A 17161-nucleotide genomic window follows, 5' to 3' on the forward strand; every position below is an offset into this window, starting at 1 on the left:
AACTTTCAAATTTTTAATCCATAATAGCATGTCGGAAAAGCAAACAAAAAAACGGAAGGTTGCGGATGAGCACAGGCATTTCCAAGAAAAGTGGAAATTTGATTATTTTTTCACTTTCGTCGAAGATAAAGCTGTATGCTTAATATGCTCAGAGACTGTGTCGACATTAAAAGAATATAACATAAACAGGCATTACGATACAAAACATGAACAACAATATAAAAACTTAACAGGACAACTCCGGATAGATAAGTTTAATCAAATGGAGTAAAACTTGGGAAAACAACAGGCTATTTTTAAAAATCAAGATATTTTATCAAATACGGCAGTAAAGGCTAGTTTTGTTGTCAGTCAAATACTGGCAAAAAAAAACCCTTTGCGGATGGAGAAATGATAAAAGAATGTCTGACTGCTGTTGCAGAAATAGCATTTCCTGATAAAATAAATATTATTTCAAACATTAGTTTATCAAGATTCACCATTGCAAGGAGAATTGAAGACTTGTNAGATGATAAAAGAATGTCTGACTGCTGTTGCAGAAATAGCATTTCCTGATAAAATAAACATTATTTCAAACATTAGTTTATCAAGATTCACCATTGCAAGGAGAATTGAAGACTTGTCCGAGAACATAGCAACAACGCTTCGTGAACGCATTGCAAAATTCGATTACTGTTCGTTTGGCACTTGATGAGAGTTGCGATATTAGCGATACAGCACAACTGGCTATATTTATACGTGATATTGACACCAAATTTAATATTACCGAACAATTATGTTCACTGATTCCAATGCAAGGGACTACAACCGGCAAAGCACTGTACGATGAACTAAAGTCTGTGTTGGAAAATTTTTCAATTTTATTAGAAAATATTATTGGTATATCGACAGATGGAGCACGAGCAATGTCAAGCATGGAGGTAGGAGTATCGGGAAGGCTATTTCAAAACATTAAGAAGGTCACAGGAAGAGAAATATTTGTTAACCACTGCATAATTCACCAGGAAAATTTGTGTGCAAAAAGATTGAGTGTGCCAAATGTCACAGTACCAATAATTAAACTAATCAATTTTATAAAATCGCGCGCGTTAAAACACCGTGAATTTAAAGAATTCCTGAAAGATTTAGAAACTGAATATGGCGACGTGGTTTTTAATACCGAAGTACGTTGGCTTAGTAGAGGTGCAATGCTAAAAAGAGTATACAACTTAAAAAGCGAAATACAATTGTTCTTGGATATGAAGTGCTTTTCTCATTTTGGTAATAAAGAATGGATGTGCGATTTTGGGTTTCTTATCGACATGACTCAGCATCTCAATGATCTTAATGTGGAACTTCAAGGTAAAGGACAGTTTATTCACAATTTGTATGATAAAATTCAGGGCTTTGAGCGCAAATTAAAATTGTGGAAACAGCATCTTTTGCAGAATAATGTGTCTCACTTTCCACATTTAGAAAAAGAAAACGTTACTACTTCTCAAAAATACGCACAATATATAGATATTTTAATCAACGAATTTCAATTATGATTCCAAATGTTCAAAGCTGAGAAGACAGCGGTTTCCATGAAAATGTTTTCCTCGCCATTTAATATCGATGTGGATACAGTTCCCGAAGACTTTCAAACGGAAGTGATTGACATGCAGAATAATACCGATTTAAAAAATGTATTTTTCTCAGTAAACATCGAAAATTTTTATAAATCTTATGTGAGCCCTGAGAAATTTCCGCTTTTGACGAAAAATGCAAAGCAAATGATGTCTCAGTTCGGAAGTACGTATGTTTGCGAACAATTATTTTCAACTATGAAATTAATCAAAAATGACCAGCGATCAAGACTGGGTGATGCACGATTAGAAAGCTGCGTACGTGTAGTTACCTCATCAATTCCGGCTGATATTGATCAGCTTGTATCGAAAAAACAGTGCCAAATTTCTCATTAAAAATTTCAAGTAAATTCGTTTTTCTGTTCTTTTCTTGTTTGTTTTTATTTTGCATTAAAATTTGTATATGAAATCTTTACTTTTTTCTAAATTTTATATTTTTTTATTCTAATGTTTATTATAAATAATGTTTTGTAAATTATTAATAAGTGTTACTTTATGTGTGGCCCGCCAAAAAATTTTAAAATTTAAATTGGCCCATTGATTAAAAAGGTTGCTCACCCCTGAACTACAGTGTTTGTGGAATTCCCACTGATGAATTTTTCTCTGGTTCAACGGATGAACCCCTCATCACACGTTACTTGCACTTTGAACCTTCTCGTTATGCAAATTATAAAAGCATATAAACTCAATCAGTTAAAGATCTCTTATACTTGTAGGTTTTAAAATAATTACAATTATCTGTAATTACTTAATTGTATTTATTAACTTTAAGTATATAATATTCAGTATTTATTTAGATCCTTACTTTTCAACGAAAACCTTTATCGGTTATTTTAAAAAAAAGCAATTTTAGTTCATGAAATGAATATAAAAATCTGTGAATGTTTATTAATATCGTCACTTACGCAAAAATTTATTCACTTTTTAAAGAAAAATTATTTGCATTTGGTAGCTACACGAAATATTTTTAAACCAAAATAAACCATCCTGTGTGGGCAGTAAGAGGACCTTTTTATCGAGACCATTACAGCTTCGGCCAAGCACGCGATGGGACGGCCGTATGGTGGAGGGACAATCTACCCGACCCGGGTATATCTTGCCCCTGAACAAATATTTCCAGATTCGATTCCAGATCCCCACAAGACTGTGCTATCACTTTAATCCTCGGCCATCCTACCTTATGGCCGAGGATTAAAGTACGTAAAGAAAATCAATAATTGATTAACAATATTTCTATTTTTCGACAATAAGTAATACTCGAAGCATTATATATTTTTCTTTGTTGGCAGGTAAAGAGAAGATAGGAATTCGCACAGCTCGGACTTCAAAGAAAATTAAAAGCAACGACAACTTCTAACAGTGAGTAATTTATCTAATTATACAAATAATAAAATAATCGCCGTATTTCAGATCGCCCGCACTAGAACGAGTAGAGAAATGAATGAGACATCGCCTATTCTAAGCGTCGGTTGATGGAGGATAATGGAACTTTCCGCTCCGAGATTGGCACTGTGGTATGTCCAATAAGTTAAGAACCATGTAAAGTCTGATGTTTTTCCGTTTCAGGGCGATGGCGCATCGAGATAGAATTTAACCTGTGGAGTCATTGTAATCGTATGATAAATTTAATAATATTCTATTAAATCTATTTTATTATATAATATTTATATTATGTAGTAGTTAAACGGGAGCAAACCTCCGGAAGCTCTACAGCCTATTCCATTTTTGTTTGGAAAGTAGTTACACTTACCAATAACTTTACTACATTTATGTTAAAAAAATAACTACAGTTAGCATAAATGAGGCCAACTTTTGACATTAATGGTTAATTCATATAATTGTTTACTGGTATCAAAACTAATGGTGTTAAGTATATTGTGTGCATATGTGGTAACAAAATAGTTCTGCATCCAGATGCTTAAATCATTAATGTAAACATTAATAAACACGGGTACGGGAATGGAGCTTCTAGAGATGCTTCTGTCCACAAAAAAAAATAGTCTGTATAATTGTAATGGCATATTCCGCATACGGCTGTCCATAAATTATGTAACGCAGATATGGGTGGTGGGTATGCAGGTAATCGTTACAAGAGGTGAGGTGTTAATGAAAACATTACATAATGCTAGGATCTCCTGGAAAGACTGACTCACTTTTGTTTCTGAAGTGGTGCATAGGGAACCGTAGTGTTTGTGTCACTGCTTTATATGTTACGCATGTAATTAATAAAGTGATACAACGTTTGATATCCCGTGCTGTGTATTATTTCTTACTTGTTATTACAATTAAGATTGAAGTTATATGTTACGTAACTTTGGATGTAGGTATGTGCGATGACGTTAAGGACCGTTACAATAGGTGAAATAGTTGTTAAAAAGTATAAAAATAGCGTTACGTAATTCATGGACGATTCCTATATTTGAAAGTGTTTTCAACTATATTAAAACATATCCACGTACAGTGCATCAGAGTTTGTAAGATTAATGATAATGTAATGCACTAAATGCTTATAAAAATTAATCCTGGTACTTTGAAACCGTGCTAGTAGTTATTAGTAGTAATTTAAACAGAAATTATTATTGTATTTATTTTCAGGCACTTGGCAATTTTTAACATCAAATTTTATTTAGTTGATACGTGTTGATATTATTTACACACGTTTCGGGCATTTATTGCCCCTCCTCAGCCAACTAAAAACAAAAGTTCATAAGTTACAACACTATAAAATTACAAACAACAAACATATTAGGTATTGTTTCTTAAAAACATACCTTTTTAATTTACAGGTTATTGAGATATTAAAATCACAAATTTCCATCGCCTATGCTTACTTGTTTTGCAAATAATAAACATTTTACAGTAAAAAAGTTATGTACAGTACTACGAGATGGTCTTGTAGAGCTGATGCAGTTAAGGAAATTCACTCTGGGTTCAACCAAATAAATTCTGTTAAAGAAGAATCACGAGAAATAGCAAACCAAATAAATACTTTAGAATTCATTTTTGTTAACAGTAATTTGTCCACAATAAATGCAAGCAGTAAATCCTTACAAAATCCTACTTTGCCACTCTCGTTTGCAGTAAATATTTTTGACAATTTATGTGATTACGTTAATAGGGTACGTCAACAGAATATACACTAAAAAGGGATTTTTGATATTCCCCCGCGGAGGAGAGGGACAGGATTAAAGCTTACCGGGAAGAACTTGGCTTCTATTATACTATTTTAGATGCAGTTTTTTGCGTTTTTGGTTGCATTTTAATAGGGTACATCAAGAGAATGTACACTAAGAAGGGATTTTTCGAAAAATTTTCCCCCATGGATAAAGTGTTATACATTTATAATAGATACATTTTGAGCCAAAACAACGCGTGGCTGGGTCTGCTAGTCATATAGTATGAGCAATAAGAAGAAACTAATAAAAAATTATTAGAGAATAACGAAATACATTCGAGTATTTACAGTAACTAGTTCAGACGTGTAGAAAACCTATTCCCCCCGGGCGTTGTTCCGAACAACCCGCGAAAGTCCACAATCAGCTGTTTTCAAGGTCATCCATCTGTGTATCTGTATTGAAGCCTGTGTCAAGTGTTTCCCTGCCAGTTTTGTGTTATATAAAAATTAATAAGTTTCTAAATAATACATAATAAAATAAACGAAGTTTTATGCTACAATTTTTTAGAAATTGATTTTATAAAATGATGTATTATAAATTATTTTGATTTTTTGTGGGAGTTTTTTTGTAAACCTTTTTATGTCAGCATGTAAAGCTAGAAACTATTATAAAATAAGTATTATTGTGATATAAAATATTTTTTGTATTTGTGTAAAAATACACATATAAAAGCTTTTATAATAAAAGTTCTTTCCAACACCTGCTCGCAATTATCAAGTCCTAGAAGAAAAATAAAACGATTGTGTAGCCTAATTTTTTCTTATCTTTCTATATCGATTCTTCTGTACAGGTTATTGAATATTTTGTCGCAGTTAGTATTTTTTTAATTTTATTTTCATCTAAACACATTTGATCTAATTATGTTTATAAAACACAAATTTACAATAATATTTACGTTTCGTTTTCGAAGAAATCTTAAAAGAAAAATAAATCNTTGTTCCGAACAACCCGCGAAAGTCCACAATCAGCTGTTTTCAAGGTCATCCATCTGTGTATCTGTATTGAAGCCTGTGTCAAGTGTTTCCCTGCCAGTTTTGTGTTATATAAAAATTAATAAGTTTCTAAATAATACATAATAAAATAAACAAAGTTTTATACTACAATTTTTTTTAAAAATTGAGTTTATAAAATGATGTATTATAAATTATTCTGATTTTTTGGGAGTTTTTTTTGTAACCCTTTTTATGTCAGCATATAAAGCTAGAAACTATTATAGAATAAGTATTATTGTGATATAAAACATTTTTTGTCTTTGTGTAAAAATATACATATAAAAGCTTTCATAATAAAAGTTTTTTCCAACACCTGCTTGCAATTATCAGATCCTAGAGGAAAAATTGTGTAGCCTAATTTTTTCTTATCTTTCTATATCGATTATTCTGTACATATTATTGAATATTTTGTTGCAGTTAGTATTTTTTAAATTTTATTTTTATCTAATTATATTTATAAAACTCAAATTTACAATAATATTTACATGTTTCATTTTCGAAAAAATCTTAAAAGAAAAATAAATCAATATGTTTTATTTGCAGATTTTATAATGTAAATTAATATGCAGTCTTCTATACTAATCCGAATGCTTTCAATATGCTGTTGAATTTGCATAAATTTGAGCTTTCGTTATTCTGAACAACAACATTTGTCCGGATGCAATTTTATCCTAAGAAGCGATAAGAGCAAGGGATAGGACCCCGCCAAGTTTGACCTATCCACTCACAAGTTTCGCCATCACCTCACTGATGACGAGAAAGGCTTAAATTTAAAATTTGAGCACTCTAGACCCAGTGGTGTTCTTTGTCTAGTACCATCTGCACCGCCAAATGAATGAGAAAGAGAAAAGTTACGGCTTTTATGGAGATCTTTGCACTTTTCAACTGCTTATATTTCGGCAACTCCTTCATAGAAAAGCCTGAAATTTTGCACGTTACCTAGGAAAACAAGTATGTTTCGAACGAGATATTCATATTTACTACAGACGTTTAAAAGACAGAGAAATCGGCTATTTTGATTTTTGTATCAGTGAATTTTCCACTTGGCGCTGTGACTGCAATACTGTAGAACGGCCTTTTTGCTACGGAATTGACTAATTCGGCGCTGTAAATGCGCGACAGCAGTTTGTTTGTGAATTTTCGAACAAACACCTATTATATTCTCAAATTCATCGTACTCTATTTAATTACTTTATCGTCCGTTTTTATATTAAAAATATTCACGTTATTGTAAACCTAAACGATGACAGGGATGGAAATAAATATTGATAAAAGTAAAAACGTTTTAATAAGTGTGCGACTTTAATATTTATTTTGATAAATATGCAATCTTAAAAATTAAATTTCACATTAAAATTTATTAAATATGAAAGTTTATATACACTTCAGACAATTCGATTTACAAATTTAATTGTTGAAGTAATTTTAATTCTGGTTCGGACGTATATTGACTACAATGACAGTCGAACACCGCTTTAAATACAGTTTGAATGTCAGTACAATATAAATTGCCTTGTCCATTTATAGACGATTAACAGAGTCTTTAAACTGGTAACAAAGCACTGCTTTATGTTTTGGTTGTCACTTTGCAGATCATCAGACTGTCGTTGTTCTATGGACTTTAATCTAATCGAAGTTGAACAACCAGTGCAGAAATGTCTGTCGTCAATTCAAAGCGAAAAAAACCCAATCCGGGAATGAAATGTCAAGTCCACTAAATTAAGTCGTAGCCGGGTAAAACGTCATTTCCGGGTGGCAAAGATGTATTCGGTGTGGCAGAGTCATATCCGGTGAAAAGTGGACGTGGGTGAAAGTGACCTCGGAAAAGAAAAAATTCATTTTACGCAGCAGAAGAAGAGCCTTTTCCACCAAGATTTCTTCTGCTTGAGGGATGTTTCCACGATCACTTTCGACTCCCCTCGACACTCCACCGTCCATTCTGCAACTTCCGGGTACCGCAGTCCCAGGTAGTCGACCACAGTCGAAGCGCTATCATCAGGAGTAATGACAACCACCCGTTTAATGCACTCTCCGCTCTCCTCGACATCTTTCGGGAGCACCCGAATCACTGGAAACGAAGCGGAAGACGACGAGGAGCCTCCTTCTTCCTTCTCACCATCTGCCGAGGTGCGCAACTTCTTTAACACTTCCATCAACAATGGAAGTGTTAAGCCTTAATCCCGTCCCTCTCCCCCGTGGGGAGGAATTTCGAAAAATTCTTTCTTAGTGTGCTTTCTCGTAACGTTCCCTAACTGTGTACCAAATTTCAACTTTCAACTCCTAACCGTTTGGGCTCTGCGCTGATTATTATTATTATTATTATTAACTCGTCTCAATTATATATTTAGATACAGTATAGTAAGTATGGTAATTCTTGTGCCCGGGAGCACGCCTTCATTGCATGGGACCCGGGGGCAAGTCCATGACACATTGGTACAAAATACACGATTGATATTACAAGTCCATGGCGCATTGATACAAATACACGATTGATATTACAAGTCCATGGCGAATTGATACAAATACACGGTTGATATTACAAGTCCATGGCGAATTGATACAAATACACGGTTGATATTACAAGTCCATGGCGAATTGATACAAATACATTAATTGGTACAAGAATAGTTGAGACATAGCAATCAAATGTCACAAATTTTATGTCCATCTGCATCAATTCAACAATTGAAATTATTGGACTTCGCCCAAGAGTTTTCACCATCTTGATTACAGCATACATCAGGTAAGTGTGTATTATTTAATTGTATGCATTGTTTGCGCGTATTTCATTAATTGTAGATTTTATGTTATTTTTATATATGTATACGTGGTATATTCATTACAACACTTCCTTACAAACACCCCTCACGATAACATTTAAAATTGAATCATTATCTAAGTTGTTCATCTCATCCATTCATTTACATATCATGCGTCACAGCCGTAAACAACCCTGTCACATAACACCAACACCGCTTCCCAAAATCCAACCCTTGGGTCCTTGTCCCGGGAAGTGGAAACGCCACTCGATGAATTTTGAATGGCGGCTGAAGGGGCTCTGGTACATTAGATATACTGGTTCGTTTATAAAATTATATTTTATGAAAAAATTTTTTGTTAATTTAGTTTATTTCACTTAATCGTCTTCCTACTTCAAGTTTAGACAAAATACTCAATACTGTAATCATTTAAGTAGAAAGCAGGGCTGTTGAGTCAGAGTCGAAGTCGTGGAGTTTTGGTGTTTTAGCCGAAGTCGGAGTCGTCAAAATATCCGCCGACTCCGACTCCTTTTTAATTACCAACTTGTTATGTATATAAAACGGAAAAGTATTGGAATCGTGTCAAATTTGACCCTCCAAGTTTTTTTTTTCAAATCTACACGTTTGGAGACCTCCCGAACCCCTCAAAAAAGTCAGTAAAGGGCAAAAATTCGCGCAAGTGTGTGTGTTGGCATCTAATTTGTTTAATTTCTTTATTTTCTGTTCTGAGATATTAAACTATCTCAGGATGAGTAAAGTTTAAGAAACGAAATGTGGCACTGTAGCTTGCGTATAAAAGAGCATTAATACTATTAAATTTTGATTCTTAATTAAAGGTCGACAGGGTAAAGACATAAAAGTGGTCATGTGTGATTAATGAATATTTTACTCGTTATTAGCGTTCAAAATTTAAAAAAATAAAATAAAACTCGTCACTACACTCAAAGTAAGCTTTTTTGCCATTTTATAATAGTATAGTAAAACCCCGTTAAGATGTTCTCGCCTAAGATATTAGAATGTAAATGGGGACATGATTTAGTTCAACCACTTCGACGCTTAATAACCTACTCCTGTGTTAAACCATCTGACTCCGATTCTGACCACTCTGACCACAGAAATTATTAGGCTTCAAACATGGTGTACAAAATCATGCCCCACACACACAGTCTAACATCCACACATATAGAAAAAAACCTCGAATCTTTTGCCTATCTCGAAATTTCAATGTGTCCTGAAATTATTAGGCTTCAAACAGGGTGAACAAAATCATGCCCCACACACACAGTCTAACATCCACACATATAGAAAAAAAACCTCGAATCTTTTGCATATCTCGAAATTTCAATGTGTCCTGAGTTCAAAAATATAAAAATTTGGNAATTTCAATGTGTCCTGAAATTATTAGGCTTCAAACAGGGTGAACAAAATCATGCCCCACACACACAGTCTAACATCCACACATATAGAAAAAAAACCTCGAATCTTTTGCATATCTCGAAATTTCAATGTGTCCTGAGTTCAAAAATATAAAAATTTGGGAGGGGTCATTTTTAACCGAGCACTACACTTTTCCTCTGTTATATATAACAGCCGGAAAAGTAAAAATTATCGAATACATATTTATATTGGCCTATTACTTAGAGAAGTCTTTTAGCTTTGGAATAAAAAGTTTCTACGTTCTATCTTTGTTAGTACTCTATTTATTGAATCTTTTATTCTAAGGTCACGTGATTACATCAGAATTTCTGGGTCTCTTTTGTTAACAAGTCCGCCCCTAGTCGGAGTCGGATGGTAAGGAAAAGTCGGAGTCAGAGTCGGAATTGGAGTCGTTAGATTTTTACGCGATTCCAGAGCCTGGTAGAAAGTGAAATTTGTAAAGCAGAAATCATCAGAGAAGTTTTTAAGAATATATTTCACTTTCATATCATTCTGGTAAAATATTTTATTTTCAGAAGACGGTGTTACTATCAGGACAGGTTGGATGGCGTAAGGCCTCGTTTTTTCTATAAAATGCAACGAATGTCCTATGATGGTAACACAACGTGGTGCCCCTAAAATTAGCATGGAATCCCATCGACACGACACACTTCTGATAAGTGTCAGAGGTACGTTCCTTTTTTTCAAGCACTTAATTGAGAATTAACCTGGTAAGACCTGAGGTTCTAAATATAAGGCTGTCTTAACAACTTATCACCAGATTCCGGATATACCGAACCGAATGCCAAGCCACTGCTTTACACCAGTTAAAGAAATTTTAAAATGTGTTAGATTGATAAATTCCTTTTTCACTGATGTATTTCTGGTAGAATGTTGTTTCATACATCATCACCTCTGCTTGTTGATGTCACGTTTTGACCTCCAGTTTCCTGTGAAGCTTTGCAATTTTTGGTTTCACTTTCTTTTATGTCAAATCATTCAAGGTCTTTTGTGTTGCTGAACGACATCAAATGGACTTTTGAGTGGTTAAACTCATTTATGCTCTTTTTGCAGCTCTTCTCACCTACGAACTTTTGTGATGTTGAGGATACCCATAGACTTTAGGGCGGTACAACTTATTTTGTGGTGTTTTGAGACACCCTCGAACTTTTGCGGCGCTTCTCACTCACGGACTTTAGTGGTGCTGAAGATATCCATTGACTTATTAAAAGTTCACAGTGACAGTCTCATATGTGTTTCTCTGCTTTCTTACGTATCAATCTTATACAGGATTCTTCAAAAACTTTGATTAAAAATCTTTTGTCAACTGGAACATCGCTGTTCTAGACACTTTCATTGTCATGGGTTTGCTTTTATATTTAAGTTTTAATTGTTAATATAATATTACATAATATTAATTGCATAATAAATATTAAGTTTTAATTGTTAATATAATATTACATATTAGCATTTATGCCTTATTGTTAATTGTTTTACAGCAAACTGTTGTTATTTTATCAGCTGATGTAACATTATTGTTATACTTTGTAAGGTGTGTTCTAATTATACTTTGTATATATCCTCGACATGTAAAAACCAATTGCTGTTAGTACATAGTACATCCATGTTATTACTATCTATGTTTGTAAATCAACAAGTGTACTTATTTATAAAGAATTGTCCTGTAAAATCAAAACATATAACTGAAATTTTACAATGATAATGTACTGTTATTTTATATCTGTAAAGCCAACTGACAAATGTATTATAATACCTGATTATGCATTTGCGACATCAGGTCATGTAACCTTGTTACATTAATAAATTTAAATGAATGAATGAAATGTGTTAGATTGGGCACTCAGTGTGATAAACTCTTTCGTTAGATAACTTTTGTAAATATAAATCAAATACTATAATATAAATGAAATGATTTTATAATATGATAAAAATTGCAGCTTGGCATTGAGACGATGTCGCAATAAATAGTTGCTCGTCCATCTATTTAATAAAGTTTATTTCAACATTTTTAGGTAAGTGTTATTAAACTTTTTTAACTGTATGACGAACGAAATACAGCAGTTTCTCGGTTCTCGAACAAATCGGTATTCGAATACAAATTTTGAAAAAAGTTTCTTGGTACTCGACTAAACATATTTTTATTTCGTGATCCATAAAAAATTTTTGATAAGGAAAAAAGCGCCTTCGTTTAACTAAAATTAATATTAACGCGTAATACAGTACTTTTAAATGTGACTGATAATTAATTTTTGATTATAAATAGATTATCGATTGTTTTAATAAACATATTTCTTTTACGAAATTATTACAAAAGTTATTTCTAGCCCTTGATATAATTATATTAATTAAATTATCCACAACCGTGAGGCATCAATTTAGTCCCTGACTTTTGTAATAAAACCCAAAAATACATCCAACCAAACCACCCAAACAATATGGTTAATATCCTTTAAAAAAGCAATGTGATATGCAGGTTTAACTGTAGCTGTAATAACCCTATGACCTATGTAGGTGAAACAAAAAGATGTCTCAATGTTCGTATAAAAGAACACATAAACGCCATCAAATACAATTCTGAATACTCTGCAGTTGCCAAACACTGCAATCTATGGTTGTGAAATTGATAAAAGTACAATAAAAGCAATAAAATTTGAAACTAACACCTATAAACGTAAGTATTTTGAGCACATAGAGATTTTAAAAATTAATAATGTTAATAGAATTAAGTGTTAAAATTGACGAAGGATGGTATAATTATATCTTTTAAAAACTAAATATCCTTATGATGTTACGACCATATTTATTGTTAAAAACCGTTGGGAACTTGTAATTGTATCATTTGTTGTCACCACTTGTACACCAGATGTGGACTGTCACACACCTCCCTTACTACCTCTCCCAGCACCTTGTTGTAAGTTGGCACCTGCTACTCTGTCGTTTTACTGTTTTTTCGTATTAGACAGGGTTCCTACTCAATTTTTTTTTTAAATTCCACGACTTTGTACAAAATAAAACAGCACGCGACATACTTTGCAAACATGCTATTGCTTCTTTGACCTTTTTGGTCAAAGAAGAGAATTGCCGAGAATCAAACGAACTATTTTCAATTTGATAATTTTTCTGGAACGTTTACAATCGTTCTATAATCGAACCAATATGCAATAACAAATTCGAACATTTTTAAAATTGAAAAAGATAAAAATATTTATAACAATGTCTGAAATGTTATCAATTTAATACACCTAAGTACTCAATGAAGACTAAACGTCGAAGAAAGCAGACACAGATGCTGGTCGAAGACGGCCGACATCACCGCACAAACAAAGCCCACGGCGGGCGAAAAAAGACGATATTTTAATTTTCTATTGTTTCCAGAGAGTTCTTGTTTATTTGCAGTTAATGTAGCAGTTTACCACTCGCTATCGAATCTGGAACGATCGAAAAACCACAGAAATTTTCGGGGCTAGTCCGTCCGAATACGTCGGGTCTCATCCCTCACCTCCCATAATGGGGCTTACAATAAAGTGGCCCACTAAGTACACACAGAATAGAAAGAGTTAAATAAGAAAGCCAAACTCAAATTGAAATGATAACGATTTAAAATTTATCTGTATTTAATTTGTATTCTTATTCTATATTGTTCTCGTCTTCCCGCCGAGAATGTTACATTAATTAAACCGGGCCACCCGCATAGCAGGCTGCCATATACGATTCAATCACCAATTCCCAAGTTTAGAGTGTTTTCAATTATGCTTTCGTAATATCGTCGACCTGTTTTCAAACCTTTTTTTTTGTATAGAAAATAAAGCGATCGTGTCGCTTCCACCAATGCAGGGATGTAGCCACGTCGGGTACCAATTCGCCAATTTTTTTTGTATTATTTTTCAGTGTCTGTTTTTTAATACTCTTTTTAGACTCAACCATATATGCGGTCTCTATTTTCTGTCCTTTTACCTTTCATCTGGCTTATCACACCAAAGCTGCTGACAGGTATTTTAAATCATGAAGACAAAATTATATTCAAGTGCTATATAAAAATACAGTACAGTAATTTTGAAATGAAAGACAAAATTAATAATTCATACAGTTGACTTGAAAATTTAATAATTGTTTCGATGCTATTATAACAGAAACAACGAATACCATTCTTGCATTGTAAGGCCGATTATTTCATAATTTATTGTTCATAATGTCGTAGAGCGGTTAGATTTCGAGTGCTCGGGAGCACGCGTTCGTCTGACGTGGAACCCGGGAGCTCGAATCAAAGGATTCTTAATTAATTAATATAGTTACGATATTTATTATTACAGTATTGCTAGATACTTAGAGCCAGGTATACCACAAATTACACGCTCCGTCTGGCCCAGTTTGGAGTGCGATAAGCTGTCCTCGGCGCCAGGTAGGTATTAGTCCGTCAATCGGAACGAATTTTAAATCCGGAAACAAATGGATGGACAAGATAGACGACAACGTAACGCTGGTGTTTGCAGAGTCATGACGAAAAGATAGAAAGACATCGAGGACTTCGGTCCGCGACGGCACGAAGAAGCACGAATTTCGCTTTTTAGACGATTTCACCGGTTTCATTACAACACATCCTTACCAACACTTCTCACCGTAACATTCACAATTGAACCATTGTCTAGTTTGTTCGTCGCATCCAATCATTTACATATCACGCTTCGTTACAGTAAACGACACCGTCACATAACATCAACACTGCTTCCCGAAATCCAACCCCTAGGTCCTCGTCCTGGGAAGTGGAAACATCACTCGTTTTCGAGTGGCGGCTAAAGGGGCTCTGGTACACTAAATATACACACATTACAGTTGTCTTAATCTTCCAGTGCAACTTTGTCAGTACAGATTTAAAAATAATTACAAAATGCTAAAACTTTCTAAAGATATTTTTATTGAAGAGCACGGAGACGCAATTAAAAATATTTCAATTATTTGAATTTTTCACTCTTAATTCCTCTGTCATATCGCATTTACGTTCTCTCCAGTCTTAAATTTCCTTTCTTTAGCTTCAATTTTAACTTGCACGAACGAACGAATTCGAGTTATTATGATAATGGGGACTCACATTCAGCGTGAAATCACCAAAGAATTTAACAGGATGCATTCAAACATCCCACCAATCACATAAAACGGTTACGTAGTGTATTAAACCTTCCAGCTGACTGGTAGTCCCGACGGCCGGACAGATGAGGCGATTAAGGTGGTCAGATTAACGCTCTGGGACATTCGGGATCGAATCCGGGGGGGGGTCGAAAAACTTCAGATGTTTTTTATGAGCGGTCATTTTTAGGTATGTTGGACTTCATCCTTCATCAGCCAGTCCCCTTTTTCTTATACCTTGAGAAAAAGGCCTTTTTAGTTCTCACAGGGCGGATAAAGCCAAAATTGAAAAAGACTGTGGTCCCCATTATCAAAATAATTTATTCATCCTTACTCAGTACTGTGCTTTATCCGTAAAAGTATAAAGATCATCATAACCCCTATGGCACAATACAGTATACATTTAGTAGAAAGGAATAGAGTCTGTTGCTTAACACTTTATCCGTGTTAAGCAACAGACTTTACCCTATTAGAAGTCGGAAAGAAGAGTTTAGGAAAGCAAGAAGAAGAAGTAAAGGAGGATAGAAAAGTGTGAAGATAGAGCAACCAAGGCCCCCACGGGACCCGACGGGCGCCTGCATCGGGTCTTTTATTAACAAACAAACAAACCTATATACATAATGGGTAATATTACTTTACAATACAATTTTGCCCGACAATTTAATTTTCCTTTAACAATATTTTAACAATAGCATAACAATTTGATTAACATTAGAATTTTTATATTTACAATGTTTATCAGTAATTTGATACCACAGCTTGTGGTTTTATGCATTGAATGTTAAACTTATATACAATGATCAGTAGCTACAAGTTGACTAACGCGATATATAATTGATGATCTTTAACAAAATGTATACCACAAACAAGGCATATACAAAACTAATTGCTACTGGCAATTCATTCACCTGGAATGGATGATTTATCTTAATTTGACAGATATATACATGTTATTGCCAAATTATATTATAAAATAGAGTATCTTATAAACTGTACATTGTATATGTTACCTCAAAAGACCAATTCAATTAACTATATTAGAAACCAATAACAGTTGATTAACCGTACAACCGATTACAAACATGAATTTTATCTACAATCTTTTAATACTTTGCTACCTGCCTGGACGTTCAATAATTACTTTGAATGCAGATTAAAGAAAAATCAATTTGTGTATAATTATTATACAAACTGTACAATCGCATCAGTGTCATTTTTACACCATATCACTTAAATATATATAAGTTGGTATTATTGTTACAATAACACCATTACAAAGTCCATTATTAGTCTTTTTAAGGCAGCCATAATCATCCATATTGCCTTATAATTAATTATCTTATTCTAACAATTATTAAACAGATGAATGTACATGCTGTTCCCTTGTCGCTGCCTGGAAGGACCCCATGGATAATCACACAAAGAGCTTTTGCGTCAATTATAAGCACACCATATTATGAACAACTTTTGAACAGGTGAATCTTTTGGAATCCTCTCGGTCACTCGCTGTCTTCAGTATCTTCACTGACGCTGTTAATTTCTCTGTCGTTGTCTTGGTTGTCACTTAGATCACTTTCTGTTACTGCACCGCTGCTTTGTTGACTTTGGACTGTATTTTGTGCTTTGGTTTTGCTATAGTCTGGTAATAGGGTTCCTGTTTTAGTTATAAACTGTTCCAGGCTTTCCCATACTTCTTTATTGTTAATTATTCTATGTTGATCTGTTCTCCACCTTATACCATGTAACATGCATTGTCTAAAAAATTGTTGTCTGCTTTGCTCGTATTTTTTACAGTCAAAAAGTAGATGATTCGCATCTCCTTCGCTTTCTTCATCACAATCACAATTTTTTCTCCTTGATATTTTGAATCTATATAAATAAGCTTGAAAGCTACCATGATTAGTCAGAATCTGGGTAGTTTCATGACTAATTTTATAATGTTTGTTGCCGAGTCTATCCTTGATTATTGGAAAAAATTGGAAGCAATGTCTACCTGTGGTAGAATTTTCCCATTCCTTCTGCCAGGTTGTAACTTCCCAATTCCTCATTTGTTTCTTTAACTCTTTCAT

The 17161-nt window shown here is 33.7% G+C and overlaps 1 protein-coding gene and 1 long non-coding RNA gene across 2 annotated transcripts; one reads left to right on the top strand and one right to left on the bottom strand.

Annotated features, from left to right (window-relative positions):
• The first annotated feature begins 791 nt into the window (after positions 1 to 791).
• Positions 792 to 1529, top strand: LOC111618737 (general transcription factor II-I repeat domain-containing protein 2A-like). Its single transcript, XM_023360303.1, has one exon. It carries the CDS (start codon positions 792 to 794, stop codon positions 1527 to 1529), a length of 738 nt encoding a protein of 245 aa, XP_023216071.1.
• A 12226-nt stretch (positions 1530 to 13755) lies between these two features.
• LOC111618713 lies at positions 13756 to 14131 on the bottom strand. Its single transcript, XR_002755622.1, has 2 exons — positions 14057 to 14131; positions 13756 to 13951 (listed from the first exon to the last, which is right to left on the bottom strand). It is a non-coding gene; the product is annotated as an uncharacterized LOC111618713 (long non-coding RNA).
• Positions 14132 to 17161: the final 3030 nt, after the last annotated feature.

This window comes from Centruroides sculpturatus, unplaced genomic scaffold (genome assembly GCF_000671375.1).
Source record: "Centruroides sculpturatus isolate CEXI.00-Female unplaced genomic scaffold, Cexi_2.0 scaffold236, whole genome shotgun sequence".
NCBI lineage: Eukaryota > Metazoa > Arthropoda > Arachnida > Scorpiones > Buthidae > Centruroides > Centruroides sculpturatus.